Source organism: Acanthochromis polyacanthus, chromosome 5 (assembly GCF_021347895.1).
Source record: "Acanthochromis polyacanthus isolate Apoly-LR-REF ecotype Palm Island chromosome 5, KAUST_Apoly_ChrSc, whole genome shotgun sequence".
Classification (NCBI taxonomy): domain Eukaryota; kingdom Metazoa; phylum Chordata; class Actinopteri; family Pomacentridae; genus Acanthochromis; species Acanthochromis polyacanthus.
Genome location: NC_067117.1, coordinates 8,640,332 through 8,659,084, shown reverse-complemented (window position 1 = coordinate 8,659,084; position 18,753 = coordinate 8,640,332). Strand labels below are relative to the sequence as shown.

The following is an 18,753-nucleotide window of genomic DNA, read 5'->3' as shown; positions in this document are numbered from 1 at the left end:
ATACGCTTTAGACGGCGACAAAATTCTCAAGATGGTTCGTGGTTTGAGCATTTCACATCTTTATTTCTGGATTTTTTTAAACAATGTTGTGGCACCCAGGTCTACAGTCTCAAAAGAACGTGCACAAAAGTTTTTTTTTTTTTTCTTTCCTGCAAATAAAAAATAAAATAAATTCTGACTTGAGCAAAGCAAAGAGCAGGAAACTAGTGTTAACTCACAACCCTTTCTTTGTCTAGTTCCAGAGCATCAAAGGTTTCAGCCTCATCACATTTAATAGACAGATCAGTCAGTGTCCAGGAGTTAATCCCCCCCCCTTTGGTAGTTAAAAAAAATATTTCCTCCATTTAAAACAAATATTCCAACTTTTTTTCTTTTAGTATATATATATATATCAGTCTTTACAAAAAAAGCGAGGACAACCCTCTACTTCCAATCCCTTGAGCCGATCCCAAACCCCAAAAACCTCCCATCCCAGCAAAATATCAACACATGATCTCAGGACCAGGAGAAGGTAGGGGGGAAACAGGAATGACATGTAGAGGGAGGCAAAACTGACATGCGTAAGAATACACATTTTAAATTATCTGGATAAATTCATCTGTGAGTGTTAGAACATTTGTCATCATAACCAAATATAATCAGTGACAGTGCATGTACAGCTACGTATTCTCATCAGTGACACAAGTGTAATCCATGTTACAAGCACTTCAATTGAAAAATGTGACAAAAGGAGGGAGGATGCTGTGTTTTACTAAAAGCAGGTAAGTATGGACAGGAAATGGACAGACTGACTGGTGGAACTGGGAGAGAGAAAAAAAAAGGGGGCGTATATAAACACAGAATAAAACAGTCACTCTATTCTTATTTTTGATACTTTTTTATTTTTCCTTTTTTGTCTTTTCCTTTTTAAAGAAAACAAACTGACTGTACAGAACTAAATCTATATGCCTATTCAGAGTTTTCCAACTCTACTCATCTGTGATGGCAAAAAAAAGAAAAGGGAAGAGAGCGAGAGACCCATCAGAGAAAGAAAAAAAAAAGTCTAATCACAAATCATTAAAACCTCCAACTCGACCCAAAAAGGGAATTAAAAACCCAATTGTTTGCTTCTTTTGACTAAAACCAAAACAAAGGAAATAAATAATGAGCTCAGCGGATCAAATCGGTGGCGGTTGATATGATTTCAAATGAGGAAGAGGCGGTATAATATATAAACTCTTAAGTTGGATAGTTGCATTGACTGCTTTATGGTAGCCGATGATATAAAAGTGAGATTTAGTGCAGATGCAGTGTCTTATCAGTTGGCTGCCAGTCCTGTGGCCTCAGAGGAAAGCCTGGAGAAACAGACAGAGAGACACCCGGAGAGCAGGGAGGGAGAGAGAGTAAGGCATGCAATCAGACAGACGAGATAAACAACAATATCATTTACTGTACATTACATCATTAGAATAAAACTCTCTATGTGGAGATCATCTGGATGTATAAACCAGGAAAATTACGCTCTCATATATAAACACACAGATGTCCACTTTGGCTGCTCCAACCGTCAGTGAGAAATGTTCAAAGTCAGACCTATGACTGATATTTATTAGCTTGGCAATGGAGCTCTGTTAAAGAAATAGTAAGGAGTTAGATGAGAAGATCCAAACATCTCTCACGTTTTTGGGTAAATATGAAGCTCAGCTTTGCGACAACACTGCAAACAGGAGGAAACAGCATGCAAGGCTCTCTCCTACACAGTACTGCAAGTAACAATTTGCTAAATTTATCGAGCATTTTCATTCATCGACCTGTCAGGGCTTTTCTTGATGAGCTGTTTTGTGTGTAAAATGTCACACAATAATGAAAAAAAAGCCCAAAGCCCAGTTGGATGTCTGCTAATGTTTATATACTCTCACCAGCAGTCAATATCTACAGCTACTAAGTTTACTATTGTTTATGACATACATAAACTATACATTTTACCAGCAAATATCTCTCTTTTTTTTGAAGACTCGAGCTACTAAATTTCTTAGAGCAGCTCTAATTAAAAGATAAGAGACTCACAAGACCCTACAAGCACCTCTAACGCCCACTAATTAAGTTATTTAAAAAATATATATATATATACACATATGACAATTTTCTGTGTTTAGGGAAACCATGTGGTAGACCATTTCTTGGCCGGGAAAACTCACTTCCTGCAGTTTCTGCCAGTTGCCTGGCAACTGGTAGGCAGATTTGGTTATCTGTGATCAGAGCCAAGCTAGCTGCCCTCCAGTTTCCAATGTTTATGGTCAGCTAAGCTAATGAGCTACTGGTTTCTAGCTTTATACTAAAGCAGGCATTTATGAGATCTTCTCATTTAGCTCGTTCCAAGAAGGTAAATACAACACTTTGCAATATGTCGAGTTATTCTTTAATGGTTTGTTAATGAAGCCGTGTTAAGCTGAAGCAGATGAACGTTTTAGAATTTTCAACACCATGACCTAATGTGTGATTTCGGTGGCTTTCGTACCTGAGGGCAGTTACTATGAATTGAAATTACAATTGTTCCTTACATAAGCAAAATAAACAAAAACAAAAAGTCATCATGATACACTCCAACATGTTCGCTAACAACAGTCACTTATAATTCACTAGAAGAAAACTACTCCCATAAATACAATGTGACATCTTAAGGAGAGCCGCTACCTGAGCAGAGCTTACACAAAGAGAGAAATGCTTCAGTAAATCAGCAAAATAATTCCCTGTCCATGCTAAGTTCAAAGTCATTTAAAAATAGAATGCACTCAACATGTCATTTCTTTAGGAGACAGGCGAAACCAAGCTACAGATATCTATTTTATAAATATGGCATCAACCAGCTTTCTGGCTTTATAACAAGGGGCTGTTTTCTGTAGTAAGCGTGGCATGGCACAGCCAGATACAAAAGCGAGTGCAGGTACAGACAACAAAGAGCATTGTCAGCACTTCAGTAGTAGATGACTTATGTTTCCTTCATTAGTAAGGGGAGAGCCTTCGCCTTTTAGACTTGGAGCCCAGCTCTGAGGCGATTTTGGGCTCAGCGGGGATTGGGTGTGCGGGGTTACTGGCCCCGCTGACAACATGGAGGGCCAGGAGAGGGAGGGGCTTGAGACTGAGGAGACTCGACACACAGGCAGGAGAGCTGGGGAGCAGGGAATCAGTGGAGGAGGAAGAGGAGGAGGAAGAGGAGGGAGGAGGCGGCCCTGGAGCCAACAAGGATAGAGGGATGGAGGCTGTGGGGGGCACCACACAGGAGGAAGAGGAGGAGGAGGAAGAAGAGAAGGAGGAGGTAGCAGCAGAGGAGGTGGTGGTAGTAGTAGTAGTAGTAGTGGTAGTAGTAGTAGTAGTAGAGGTGGAGGGAGGGCACAGGCTGGTCTGTTCAGGGTTCAAGGAGGAGGAGGAGGGAGGAGGTTTAGAGGACTCTACACTGTAGAAAGAGAGACAAGGAGAGAGGGACAACACAGTCGGGATGGGTCACAGGGCAGGCTGGTGAGCAATGGGTGGGGCAGGGGTCGGGGGGGCAGGAGGAGGAGGGATGGGGTGGGGTGTGGGGGGGAAATCACTAAGCGATGTGACCAAAACAACAACAAGATAACAAGCTTCTTAGGAAGTTAATGTATGAATTCAAAATCAAAGAGAAGAAAATAATCACATCTCTAGTGATGGATCGATGTGGGAGTAAAAAGGGCAGAAACAGGGAATCAACACAAGCGCAGACTGACAGAAAGCTAGCAAACACCAACGTGACGAGGTAAATAATGACATTAACTGAATCCTTTGGATCTCCACACAAATGCAAACTATAAACGTTGATGCAGGTAGGCGAGTTATTAATTTGCATGATATTAGGTACAGAAACTATTTTACTTTTATGGATTACAACAAAACTTTCAGGCAGGCCGAACTTTCCTTACACATTTATAAATGACAACTTTATACAAATTGCATTAGTGCAGACAAATAATTGGACTTTAATTGAAACTAAATGTAGCACAGCTCTGATTGTCTGAAGTCAGTGCCTAAATCAGTCCTCTGTTTGGAGTGAATGTACTTTTCTGGATTATCTCACCTGGCATTGATGAGGTACTCCGCCAGACTGATGCTGGCAGGTGAGCCTGTGATGGTAACCTGGCGGTCAGTCGATCCATCCACTGGATTTGCAATCTTGATCTGGGCGCCCGACATTTGCCTGATCTCGTTGATCTTGGCTCCCTGGCGGCCGATGATGCACCCAATAAGCTGTGGAGGAACAGAGCACGAGTCAACAGGTCAGACGACATGAATAAATGTCATAAATGAACATCCCATTAAGCACACAAAGTGGCCAAACACCAATTTGGGCTTTTTTCTGCAGCAGTAGAATAAAAAGAGAACTCCACAGATTTAGCACTGGGCTCCTTTAATACTGTCAGTTTCATGATTGACAGAAAAAAGAGAAAAGGATCAAAATCTGTTCAGCATGAGAGGAGATACTTTCATCCCACTGATTCTTCCTTCTTGTAGCAGCTACTGAAGCCTCCAGCAGAGATGAGCAGGCTACAGATGTCTGGCAAGCGCACTGCTCTACAACTCTTCACTACTAGTCAACCCATACTGTTGAAGTGATATCACTTGCAGCGATCATATTTCACACAGCTCACTCTGGAGTCAAAACAGGCTTAATACAACCTTTTTTCTTTTTTTTTTACACATATATAGCAGTGCTCTGTGAAACCTGTAAACGGATATTTCTGTGTGAAACCCATGGAGTCTTCCTTTTACATACTACTAATAAGCAAATTGCATGAGTTAAAATGGCAAAACTTGGATAAAACAGATTTCTTGAAGAACTTACATCATTTGGAATGGTCATCTCATGAGAACTGGTTTGAGCAGAAGCATCTATCCCTGACAGAGAAAATGAAAAAAAAAAATCACTCAACTGAGCATAAAAATTAACAATTACTACTTTGAAAGATAAGTTATTGGGGTGATAAGCTTCAAATGCCAACAGGGAAGTTGTGACACTCAAGATTTTTAAGCTACAGAAAAGAATTTACAATGAAGCAACTGATCAGGTGAAGCAATCACGTAAGTTGATTTTTATATAATATACTCATATTGACAGTGTTTCACTGACTCCAAGCCAGCATGCAGTTTGTTCAGCAGCATTATGTGCAGTGTTTCTAATAGTTTTGGCCAATTAGTTATGTGACAATCTTAAATTCAGCTTTCACTATAATGCGGCCGGGTACAAAACAAAGTAGAACATGCAGAGTTTCCATTTTTTGGACAATTCTGTGTACTTTTAAAGATAAAATGTTCGGAACATTTATTAAAATGTGTAGTTATTCATCCATGTGCAAAACACTCTTTCACACATTACATATTCCACTCAAGAAATAGAAAAAAAAAAATCAAAGCTCACCTATTTCTACAGATAATCGAGTTAAATCTGTGAATCTGACAACAAATGAGATTTTACCTATGTAATGTCTTTAGTGTGTGATCACTATTGCCAACAGTAACTGTTAATCTTTCAGTTGTTAACTTCAGCAGTTCATGCTGTGTCAATGTGTCTTTTTCCTTCCCCCCTTATTCAGTAATTATGTGTTTGGTCCAAAAAAAACAAAACAAAACTGAGAAGACTTGAGCATGGCCAGGTAAAACGTTGCATTGAAAGCTAGTGGGCCTGATTGTGCTGCATACCAGTGAATCCCTGGTTGCTTGGTGCAATGGGGAAGGGGCTCTGCTGCATAGCCAGCTGGTGAAGTTTGGTGAGCTGTGGAGAGATAGCAGCAGAGGAAGACTGTGAGAGTGAGAGAGGAGGCAGGGAGAGAAATGGAGGAAATGGGAAACACAGGAAGAGGGGAGAACAGAACAAAATTCACAGTCAGTACAGACGGGCACACATAGAACCTCCAAAAAAAGATTTCAGACACACACACACACACACAACTCAGTTTCGTGGTGTATAGATCTCTTATCCTTTGACAAAGCTCTACGTGGATCACAGGTGTCTGACAATCAGTGTGTTTATGACTTGTCTATGTGGGGTACCCCAAATCCTCCAGGCTGCATCTCTTGGTAAAGCTTTCTTGCAGTCTTCAGGGTCAGGTCAAAGTCACAATACACAAGGGAGGGAGCTCTCAATATGCAGGGGATTTCCTAACCAACACCAATACAAGACCTGAACATAAACTGAAGACAGTCTCAACTTAGCATCACACTTTACCAGAATCCCCACCATAGCTGGAAGGACGCACTTAACCCTTTAAACCCCAAGTAGTTCCTGGGCATTATTATACCTTCGCAAATTTTTACTCACTATGAGCTCATATTTTACTGCAACATAAGTCCTGTACATCTGTAGAAGCAGAACCACCATTGCTGGAAGTAGAGAGAACTCCAAGACAGACCATTTGAAAAATAAACTTGAATTTCGGAATGAACATGTGCAACATTTTCTAAGCACCCATAGGTGTTACCAATACCGGAAAAATGGTGGCTCTACATACTATGGACATTATACAACTTGTATTTTTAATTTGTTTCATATTCTCAAATCTGCTCTGCAAACATGGCCTGCAGTTCAGCCCAAATCAGTCAAAAAGTCCTGAAATGATTGTCATCTGACTGACTCAGTTTTGGCTTTACCATTGTGCAGAGGAACGCAGACTTTTAAATTGAAGTACAAAAAATGTACATGGACATTATTTGAAATAAGACTTGTAAAATGAAGTGTTTTTAATTAAATGTTGCAATTATAAGTTTGGTTAAGTTTGCAGACTGAACTATACCTCACACATGGTTAATTTAAGGACCGTAGAAGGTTGAGAATGACAGTTTGTTTCCACAGTTTCTGCCTCTGATAAATGTTATAGTTTTGACAAAATTCCTTTCAAACACGCTGCCGGGTTTTGGGGTTCAAAGGGTTAAGGAGAAGATTTTATGTTTATGTCTCCCTTTTAGGAAGACAGTTCGGTTTTAATATACAAAAACTGTTAGAAGCAATGACACGCTAATTACAGAAATACAATCAGTCTGCTTAAGGGCCTTAAGGAAAAAATAAACATTTTAAACTGAATAAACAGTACCATTTTATATTTTGTATCTGACTGATACTTTCTTGCTCTGAAGCTAATATTCACTGGTAGGTAAGACTAATTATTTACGGTCTATCACATCCAATGCTCCTAATGAAACTCATTAAAAAAGAGAGAGAGATTAATTGAATCAAGTGACAAGTGGCCAGAGAACAAAGTAGTAATGAAAGTGGGGGAAAAAAAGAGAACAATATGTTTATCTAGGACAGACTAATGAACAAGACATGTGAGACAAGACAGCACAAAAGGGAAAAAACAGAAAAGAGTGAGCAGCAGGAACAGATTATTATTCATGGAATAGTGGAGAATCTGGACAAACGCAAACAACAAATGTCAGCTTAATTAACAACCGACAGCCAGTCAACGCACGATCGATACAAATATGAAGTACTGTAGTGCTGCTCTAAAAAAAAAATCTGATGAGTAGGTCAAAAGAAGGCAAAAGGAAAAAAATAAGGGCAAGTTTAGCTACAGTAACAGACGAAATGTGGTATGGGGCAGGTGGGCGGCTGCACAATTTGGGAGAAGACAGTTGTAATTATGGGTGGTAATGGTGGGGTCATGTAAAAATCTACTGCACTTACATCTGGCTGTGGAATCGCGTGCTGTCCTTGTACGGCATATGCCTGAAACAAATGAAAACAAAGCTTTCATAGGCCTCACATCTGATGTTGTCGGGCGACTTCGGTTTCCAGCTACGTCACTCGGGATAAACAAGAAACTCTCAAAAGCTCCAACAGATCAAAGCCTCCTCTGAACTAATGGCATCAAAGTATATCAACAAGTATGTCTTGTCCAAAGTCTCCACATTTCTGGGAAAAAGAGAAACCCTTGCAGACATTACAGTGGAAAAATCACGAAAGAGTTTTTTTTCCCTTCAAAGACTAAAAAAGTATTTAGTAACATACAATAATGTTAGACCAACAAGCACCAGAAAGTGTTTTGGTTCAGACCAACGTTAGTGGAAAATAGGCCACCTCACTTCTGAAAACTAACGCTCGAAACAAGAAAACTCTGGGGAATGAGACAAAGACAAGGCCCTGTAAAGAAAGTGCCTTTAGGCCAGATCTTTTCTGATCAGAGAACTGAAGTTGTTTCAAACAATTAGCACAGGCAGCTCTTGTTGCAACTGTTTTCTAAACTTGAATACCTTCGACAGCTAATCATTAAACAGAATACAAGGATCTTTCCCAGCCATAAACCAGTATTAACACTGGATTTTTCATCCTCTTATTTGGAGTTAAATTGCCTTGTGTGACTCATCAAGATTCCCAAGCATAAAATAAAATGCATCATCAAATATGCATCTCAATAATAGGAACTCAAATGACAGACAACCATGGCAACAAATGCACCCCAAAACAAATCCTGTGTCCATCTGAAGTGTCATATATACCTGTCCGCCTGCAAAGATGACGGGTGATCCTGAAGGCTTGGGTCGGTAGGGATAGTGACCCCCTTAGGGGGAGACTGTGCAGGAGACAAAGTATGAGTCAATATATTAATACTCTTGTTGTCATATTAGCAGAGTAGTTTTTGCCTTCCATAGCCAGTATGAAAGACATGATATCTTCAGTATAATAGCCTGTATATTTCCAATAGCGTTCCTGGCAATATCATTACAATACTATATCAACTAGCTGAAGAGATGCCTTATCTAAACTTAACACACAGCAGCCAAAAGTTCAGACCCTGCAATATCTCAAATCATTAAATGCACGTAGACAACTGCCACTTCATTGGCTTTCTGATTCTGATTGACTGCTTTCCACTTACCTCAAGCATGACCACACAGATCTGCTTTACACACTCAATTATTGACTGGGGAGTGCCAGCAATGGTGATGGCCCGCTCCGTGGAATTGGGGAGCATGTCTCCTGCCACTTGTACCTGAGCACCGGGTTGACTGGAACGAACAAATGGAGGGAAATTAGATCAAGAACTGTTGCATATCAACATTGTTTCCTATAATTAAATTACTTTAGCAATGCACCAGTCAGCTAAAGATGAAGGTAATGCACTTCACATTGGGTTTTCTTGTTGCTTTTTGGGGCTTTTTTACAATTACATGCTGTTCATTATGGCATACCTCTCGAATTTCCTTGATCTTGCAGCCACCTTTTCCCAATGAGGGACCCCACACTGGCTGGCAGGCACCACAATGCGTAGGGTCACTGGGGGCTTGCTGGTGGCTGTTGCTGTTTGTCATTGAACTGCTAATATCCTGACAAAAATATGAAGACTTAAGTTAATCCAGATTATGTTCAGGATGGTCACTGCTGACCTGCAAATCAATCAGTCAGCAGAATCGAAACCCACCTCTTCCAACTTTCAATGATCATGGAGAATGCTTTAAAGATGGCAGTGGTTGGACCTGCCAAAGTAATGATTCTTTCAGGACAATTGCCCTCTGAGATGTTGATTCGAGCCCCACTCTACAGACACAGAGAAAACCAAGGAATTAAAGATGCAATCTGAGGCTGCTGATGGCACGAAAAAACTGCAAGTCTACCAACGGTAGCCTGTTACACACTCTTCTGCTAATCAAAATTATAGCAAAGAAATGTGTATAAAAGACTCACCTCTTCTCTCATCTTCTTCACAGATTCACCTTTCTAATAGCAGAGAAACCATCAATTCATTAGCATTAACAACAGAAACATTTCAAAAAACTACAGGCAGTCAATTTTTGAATATATTAAATAGAAGCTTACCTTTCCAATAATGCTACCGACCTCCTACAATGGGAACGAGATGAGATTGCTTTAGCTTGATTAATGATTTTTTTAAGTCTGCCATTTTTTGCTCCTACAATTTTATGGTTATTAATTGTAATCAATCATAATAGCAAGGATGCTCCCACTGATTTCCTGCTGATCAAAATAGGTCAGACATCACTGAAAAAGTTTTAACTGGTAGTCTTTAAACTGATTGCTGGCTGATCCATCACGGAATACCCCAGCTCTCTAGCACAGGCAGTATTTTCAGGCTCAAGATGGTGCTATTGACTATATTAAGATCCTGGATGCAATCGCATATGATCAGTAGGTTTTTAAAGATTATCCATTGCAGGGTAAATATTTCCTCTCTGCACATATTTATGTTTTAGCACAACATAAACCAACGTGGTAACACATTTAAATGTGTGGCCTACACTGTATCTAACGTGGGAGCTCCTACAGAGTCTTAAGTGAAAACACCATTCCACTATGCTTGGAGATACAGGATCCCATCATCAAGGCAATACCCCTACTCATCCCTGCCCTTTATGTGTCCCACGGGGACTTAATTTCCATAAATATAACGTCATACATTATTAGGATGCTGACACAAGCAGCTGATGGGTGACCTCACCTTGCCATGCATGAGCAGCCTAATGGTGAGGGTGACATTGAGTCCGCCTTCAATCACACCGGAGTCCATAACTGCAACTGCAACTCAGTCGTCAATACAGAACTGGGGTCTTGGTCACTGAGATGGATCTACGTGGCACAGGGAAAAAAACACATTACACACCAAGAATGATAATGTGGTAAGACTGAAGAGTGACACAGTAACTAACCCTTCATCCTATGAAGAGAACAGCATGTTACAGCTGTCTCAACACTTCGTGAACAGGGTACAAATTAAATGTCTCTCCACAGCATTAAATGACAGTTTTTAGCACACATCATAGTATTACATTTAATATATCATTTTAAACCTTCTCTACGTCTTGTATGTTCTTGCAGGATGCAGACTTCTCTAACTAACCAAGGCCACGATCTAGTGTGAACAATATAAGTATTAAAGGCCTCTGGGTCCCATTCACACAATTCGCTAAGCAATTATCTTACAAATCGACAAATGGGACAAACACATTATTTCAGTCAAGACGGACTTCGTACATTCTTTGGCTGAATTATATGAGGTTGATCGACAAATTTGCAAATACCTGATGATTATACTTGATTTTCCAAAAAAACAACTAATCCTCAGTGGTGTATATAAACCTAAATACAAGTATATGAGTATTGGGTCACAGTTTATGCTAATGCTTCATAATACTGGTGCGTACTACTATGAATCAGAAAAAAATGCTAAGCGCTTCTTCTACTGTTCCAACAACATGCTGCTCGTTGGGTGCATTTATTTTCAAACATTTCACTGCTGTTCCAGTCCAAGTTATCCGTCTTTCGACAAATGAATTAGCGTTGAATCCATTTGAATGCGGGCTGAAAAACATGGCTTGTATGCTAACGATGCCTTCATCATTAGCTGTGAATGAAGTTTATCAACAAATGTGCTGGGCAATTACCGCCTCATTACCAGTCAAACGCACACTTCGGAAAACATATACACAAATGTGTTCCGTATAAAAAGAGATACTTAATAGCTTACTTTGGCGGTGTTGTTTAGTTTAGAGTGCGACCATTTAACTATTAAAGCTAGTTGTAAGTCTGTTAGCCACTTAGCAATCTCGGTTGCTCGTCGAGCTGGGGGAAATGAATGGAGCATGCGTGCGCTACTTAGCAAGGCTAGCTAGTTAGCTCAATTCGTCAACGTTACAAACAGCTGACTGTTTGTCTGTCGCCTTCGTGGTAAGGTACTTGGGTCTTATTTTAATCACACAAAAGCGCCTAAACAGAAGGCAGTAGTTTCTTTAAAGTGGCATAAAGATTAAACTTCCCGTGGTTGCCAAGCAACCGAATGATTCCGTACGTAGGACTGCGTGCTCATCATCATGCGGCCTGTTAGCACGCCGGACCAGCTGCGGCTAGCTGCTTGGGCGCGATTTCTTTCCGCTACTTTCTGATCATAACAACAAATCTTTTTATTTAAAGAAAGCCAACATCGAAATAAAACTCACCTGATTCGTGCGCTGGTAAGTGATCGGGGGGAGGGTTGGGGTTGTAAGGGTAGAAGGGGAGAGGTTCGGGAGGGTAGAAACCCGGGGGAGAGTTAGAAAGGATCGGGGAAGAGGAAGAGTGATGTGAGATCGAGCTCCACTCCTTTACACAAAGACAACAAATTATAACCTCTGAACTTTCCCCTCTCACCCATCACAAACCCCCACCCCGAGTGTGACCCGACGTTCCCTAAAAAGCCCAAGGCACCCGGCACATTTGCAGGACTCGATGCTACAACATGGCAGGTTACATGAAAGGATAGCAATAAAAATAACACTTATTGCGCACAACACAAACATTGTTACATTACTTTGAAACGTCACAGGGAAAAAAAGTCTGCTATTGGAAACAACGGACAAGCACATGTTCCACTAGTAAATATTAATTCACAGTCACCTTTCATCATTTTTTTGGATTTTACGATGTTTTTAAGGTGATACATTTAAAACTTCAACAAAATACTTATTAAAATGCCACTAGTGGGCGTAATGTTTATTGCAACTTAATTTGTACATTTATTTATTACTGTTGTAGGAGTGAAACACAAACACTTTTCGTTTAGAACCATTTATGAGAATTATTAATTGAACATATAACTTTACATACAATACATTTAATGCAGATATAAAGCATTGCAGAATAGTGTTTTTTTCTGCAGTGATGTACAGTAGTGAACAAGTTGGATGAAAAATAATCTACAGGCAAAGTATGAACACTCTTTTTCCTGCTTTCATTCTCACTTCTAGGTTAATCTTCCATACAGTGAAAAACATTTATATACAGTTTGTTATTTTTTTTAGTTCAAAAAACAAAGTAGTTGTACATCCAAGTTGGGCTGAAATTTCTCTTTAACGTGTATATATTTATTATAAATCATAAAAAATACTGTAATAACAATAATAACAGAGAATTCCTAACTGCAGAATATCTGACATAACCACCATCCCCCAAACTCCCAAAATATGCATGAATTTAAGTATGCTTAAAATACAGATGAATGCTCTGGTGATGTTTATAGCAACAGTGTGCATACATAGTGTCATGAAAAGGCCATGCAAGATATGATAAAATACTGTAATTCAGAAGAAATCCTATTAGTCTTGTGTGTTAGTAGGTAATGGTTAGGTTGCGAGTCTGTGTATGTTGAACTCGTGGCCTCAGTCTGAGTCACTGCTGCTGCTACTGCTGCTGCTGCTGGAGGACTGTGAAGAAAAATATTACATGTTTGTTAATAGTCTGATGTGGTTAAATTACAGCTTCAAACACAAATATAAGCTACATTTCATGAATGCAAAATTTACAGTTAAGTCTTTATGAATATACTACAAACAACCTCCAATTATGCAGGAAGTAAGTGGCGTCATATCACAGACTGATAATAAATCATCTTTATTATACAGTCTATGGGTCACATGAGTCATAGGACAGTCAACTACAAGGAATATCTATCATATTGCTACTTTCATGACACAATGATGACAAATCTTTTTCCATTTTATCCAAGGCTATAAAATAAATGTTTTTGTTTGTTTTCAGAAAAAGAGTGCATATAGCATGTTCCTTCATTCTACTGCTATATTTTGGCTTCCAAACAGAGTTATGGGTCTCATCTAAACCCTCAGCTACCTTTACTCTATACCAGCAGTTTTAAAGATGATGCTGATGTCAGATACGTTATGTAATATTAGCATGACAACATGTGTGTATTCTTCAGGATGCAAGTCATTATAATCTATGGCTTCACTCGAGGCACACGGCTAATGTTTTATATACTACTCAGTGTATTCAAAATGCCATATCCGCCTTAATCATCTTAAAGTCAACATGGTAGCTGATAACTTGACAATACAGTACAGTCACTGCGGTCAAAGCAACCATGTAAACTAGAATATTAAACCACAGTTGTGTGGTTAAATTACCAAAAGCCACAGACTGAACTCCACATATATGATAGACTTAAAAGAGCCACGCCATAAGCTGATGAAAGTGTCTAACATTTGCAGCAGTTTGCTATTAACGTTATGAAGTGTTTATATGATAAACTAACCAAGATTGACAAAGTTTGACATTTATCTTCTGTAAATGCTTACTCAAGGCAGAGATATTTAAGTAGAGCTCAAACAACTAAATGATTAGCTGATATAGCTATATAATAATTCTGACTAACTGATTTACCAATTAAGTGTGTGTGTGTGTGTGTGTGTGTGTGGGGGGGGGGGGGGGTTTCCAAGGAAAAGAAATGCAAAACTCTGCTGGTTCTAACCTCCCAAAAGCAAAGCAATCCTGCTTTTCACGGTCCCATGCAATAGTGAAGTGAATTTTGGGTTTTTACCAGTACTTCTGACAAAAGTCACATTTCAAAAATCGCCTTGGACCTCAGGAACTCGTGACTGGGAATTTTCAAAATTTTCTTACACCTTATTTACAGAAACATTTGCTTTCCATCCAGCAAAGTATTCTGTAGTTGCAGCACTATATTCATCACAAAGGGCACAAAGAACAAATGACTATACTTTTCATAAGTACTATTTTGATTTCATACAAATTATAATCATGTCTGGGAAAGTGTTGATCAGTTTCAATATCTTAACGCAGAATAAATAACCTTAATGATAATAATCTATGTGCATTCTTAAGTATACTGTAAACCATATTGATTCTGTGCATCTTTATTGCTGCACTTTGCATTTACTAAGCCATGACTGCATTAGTATTGTTTGGTGATAAATGAGTCCAGCACTGACATAAAGTTTTAGGCCTGAGGCAGCAGGAACTACTTCTAACAAATACTATATATTTTTACAGTGTAAACATAAAACCCAATCTCACCTTGCCATGTTTGTGGTGCCCATGCTTATGAGCTTTCTTCATCTTCTTCTTCAGCTTTTTGTGGCTTTTGTGTCCAAGCATCCCCATTCCCATCCCTGCTACTCCGCCAGCTAAAGCTCCAGCCATGGGATTAAACCCTCCATGATGACCTTTGTGGTGCCCTTTGTGTTTACCCCCTTTTGGGGAGTGTGGATATGGACCTGGGTAGACCCCTCCAGGAGGGACCACTGGACAGCCGCCTGGAGCCACAGGATATGGATGAAGTCCAGGAGCTCCATAGGGCATTGCTCCTGGAGGTGCATGTGGTCCCATGGCCGGGTTCATACCAGCTGGGAATTGGCCAGCTGGGTATCCTGGTTGCGGAGGCTGAGGGAAGACTCCTTGTGGAGGCGCAGAAGGATATGCAGGATTGTAACCAGGAGGGTAGGCAGGGTTTGGTGGACCCATTGGTGGGGGAGGACCTGATACAGATAATAGCACACATATACACCATTTGCCTAAGAACATATAAAGCAGGTACAAAACAAGTCATGAAGTATTGTAATTATGTGCTGGTTGTGGTAGAGAGCTCACCTTGATTTGGCCACATGGTTATATATATATATATTGACCTGATCAGTCAAATGATTTCAGGTCTCACCAGAAATCCTGGGAAAACAGAGAAAATACATACAGTTCAAACATGTGATGAGATTAAATTGAATGACAATTAAAAACAACTTTTATAAACACATATCTTATACCATTCATTGGATTACTCTAGATTCGACCTAATTTAAAGAAGTCACAACACTTATTTTCTGCAAGAAATGCAATTCACTGGTTGTTGAAATCAAACACGTGTCACCATACTCTCACCGTTTCTGAAAAACTTGAAGGTTGGAGAAAATTTCCAAAAATAGCATTGAGTTGAAAAAGTTTTCCCCAATTAAAATGTAACGAAATGTCTTCTACTTTTTTTTATTTTTGGTTGCCATGTGTTTAATGACTTCAATGGTTTTGTATTATGTTTCAGATTAATTAAGATTATCATTAAAAATATAGATATAAATATGCACATAGCATGAAGTCTATTAGGAACACATAACTAAAGCCAATGCATCATTCCTGCAATATTTTACGTTTGTGCAAGACATAATGCTTTAACACTTCCTACTGTAGCACAATACCATTCAACAGCAGCACAAACTACAGCCTTCAAGATGATCATAAAGTTGTGAACATTATAATCTCCATAAAAGTAGGATTTGTTGCATGATTATTATATGGGACTGGCTTTAGCAAAGTGAACATAATAAAGTGCAACTGACATGTCTGTTGCTGCTTGTTTTTTAAACCTTTATACTTAAAAAAAACCCCAACTTGGAATACTTCTCGTTAGTCACAAAAATATCCTCATCTCAGACCAGGACAAGTTTACTCCATAGCGAGCAGTTTCGTAACACTTTCTCTACATTACAGGTGTGTCAGGAATCCCCAAAAAAGCTCTTAGTCATGTGTTTGATGTAGTTTCAGGCTGGTCCGTCACACACTCGCCACTTAAAACATCTGCACATAAAAACATATATTTTCTAGATCTACCTTGTAGTCTTGCTTCGGGTCGGGTAAGTTTTGTGAGGAATTCAGAGCTTCGTGTTTGTCTTCCGCGTCGAGCTGCTCGGAGGCTGCATGAGACCAACCAGGAAGTCACGCCCGATATTAAAGGACACGCGCATGTTTACGTCATGGCAAAAGTCCAGCAGGCGCCAGATCAGAAGTTGATCTGCGACTTTCTGTGGCACAAAAGAGCATTATGATCGTATTTACAGCCAAACATTGTTAGTGAAAGGGAGTGACCCACATGCACCTGACTTGAATTCAACCTGTTATCAAACGCCCATGAATCATAGCACATGGTTACTCATAACTAACCATTACGTCATGGATCAACTGACAGGTAAACAGTTAGACTTTAACTATAGTTACAATATCAATTAATAAAATAACCATGCAATCATGCATACTTCTACTCACATGCCAGGGGGGAATATTGTACCGTCAGCTCAGCTACAATAATCAGACGTCTTTAGTTACTTTTAAGTGGAAGACTTTACAAAATGGACACTTTAAGATATATTTAAAATACAACACATTGTAATGGACTAAACTGGTTTTTGTCTTGAAACCAGTCTTGTAAAAATCAGTGTGTAGTCGGGTCAAGTTTCAGTTGTTGACATCCACATAATACTGATGTTTGCCTCTAACATTCTCACTTGGTTTCATTGAAGTAAATGTTCAAATGATCCACCAAATGAAAATTAGAAAACAGTTCAAAAACTGCAAACAGTTGTGTATATCAGAACTTTGTTTGCTTATTCTGTCCTCTGACATTATTCATCTCACGATCCCTCAAGTTTATCTGGTGTCCTGGTGTGTAAAATTGGATATAAAGTAGTTAAAACTGGCTTCAACTGCAGCAGCTTCAACAGTAACACTCTACACACATGCAGATGCATTATCATCTAATGATGTTATTTCCGATTATATGTAATTCACAGGGACCCAGCCAGGACTTTTATATTTTTCTACATTTTGCTGCTAATACCTATTCACTATTATGACAGCATTTCTCACATTTTGTTTCTAGAATTTTACAAGTCAATCAATCAGTTAATGGAGAAGATAATCAGCATAGTGATTCATATTGAACAAATCATTCATTGCAGCTAGATACAAAATACTTTCTCAAGCAACTACAACAGTGAAATCCTGCTTTTACATTGATCCATGAGTAGTAATACTGATATAATATACATTGGTACAACTAGGGACATTTTATGTTTAATACTTTAAGTACATTTGTATGATATCTGTTTTGAATTAACATACTCAGTTCAGAACTATACTTGGAACAGAGTGTTTTCACAGTGTGGTAATAGTATTATTGCTTAAGTAAAAGATGTGAATACTTCCTCTAACACTGAATGTTAATATGCAGAACAGAAAAATCACAACTGTATTTATATAACAATAATGGTGGTTGCAATGATTTAGATGTCTCGGCTTCACACTCCAGATACAGAAAGTTTTGTTATAAGAAAAGCCCAGTGTTGTTTCTCAAAAGGCCTGAAAGTGTGAACTAGCATCCACAATAAGCAATAAAGTCCTAAAATTAAAGGATACTCATGGGAATTCACTAATTATTAGTTTCATTATACAAGTATTTGCTATCCTGAATGTGACGTGTCAAAATATATAACTTGAAGGGGGGCCTGTTGTGCATGCTCATAGTTAATGACTGACTAGAGTATTATTACGGGTTATTACCGTAGATAGTACAAACACAGAGGGTAATGGAAACAGGTGTAAAGTGAGAACACTAACCTAGTATACCAAAAGGCAATATAGTAGTGATGTAAAATGTAACAATGGAAACAACTCATGGAAATTAACAAGACTAAAGAGTGACTAATCTGGTCACAACTCTCTGAGCTGTCAGCCAGGCATCCAGGTCACAGTTCCAACAATATGTTAGGGGAAACTCCTTTCGAACAAATTTCTGCAAGATTAAAACATTCAGTCAATCGATTTACAGCCTGGGTTTACTATAGCTGCATAGGCAACACAACTGTACTTGTAGCTACGTAAGCAATGTTTTATTTATGGAGGTTCTCTTGTCTATACGTACAGAATGAGGATTTTGACTTTTACACTTACTCCCACCTCGCGATCAAAAGGCAAGAGATGCTTGAAACAACACCACCTATAGATGGTGATATTAGTATGAACAGTAACATAAGTGTGGCACCATGTTGCAGATAATGCTTCTAGATCTGAACTTAAACTGAAGGGAAAATTACAGTAGAAATTGTTAACATCTTATAGGGCTGACTGGTGTAATGTTTATGAGATTTCACTTAACTCTCTATGTAAGTATTTGTTACACTATAATCCAGATCTCAATA

The 18,753-nt window shown here is 39.0% G+C and overlaps 2 protein-coding genes across 2 annotated transcripts; both read right to left on the bottom strand.

Annotated features, from left to right (window-relative positions):
* Positions 1–2,375: 2,375 nt before the first annotated feature.
* LOC110960420 (poly(rC)-binding protein 2) lies at positions 2,376–12,046 on the bottom strand. The gene is given in 16 exon segments (XM_051947896.1): positions 2,376–3,433; positions 4,076–4,245; positions 4,841–4,893; positions 5,695–5,794; positions 7,676–7,717; positions 8,488–8,540; positions 8,543–8,561; positions 8,868–8,992; positions 9,171–9,228; positions 9,231–9,287; positions 9,289–9,315; positions 9,407–9,526; positions 9,674–9,706; positions 9,806–9,829; positions 10,446–10,573; positions 11,941–12,046. Coding segments are annotated over 15 exon segments (1,401 nt in total). The 5' UTR covers positions 10,515–10,573; positions 11,941–12,046; the 3' UTR covers positions 2,376–2,982.
* Positions 12,047–12,531: 485 nt separating this feature from the next.
* Positions 12,532–16,531, bottom strand: prr13 (proline rich 13). Its single transcript, XM_022207301.2, has 4 exons — positions 16,391–16,531; positions 15,383–15,457; positions 14,810–15,270; positions 12,532–13,182 (listed from the first exon to the last, which is right to left on the bottom strand). The coding sequence occupies exons 2-4, from the start codon at positions 15,396–15,398 to the stop codon at positions 13,138–13,140; spliced, it is 522 nt and encodes a 173-aa protein (XP_022062993.1). The 5' UTR covers positions 15,399–15,457; positions 16,391–16,531; the 3' UTR covers positions 12,532–13,137.
* Between the last annotated feature and the right edge of the window lie 2,222 nt (positions 16,532–18,753).

Excerpts from the sequence above, each read along its gene's own strand:
- prr13 (XM_022207301.2), bottom strand. Across the intron at positions 13,183-14,809 it reads GGCACCACAAACATGGCAAG|TCCTCCAGCAGCAGCAGCAG; the intron begins GTGAGATTGGGT and ends TTTTCTTCACAG.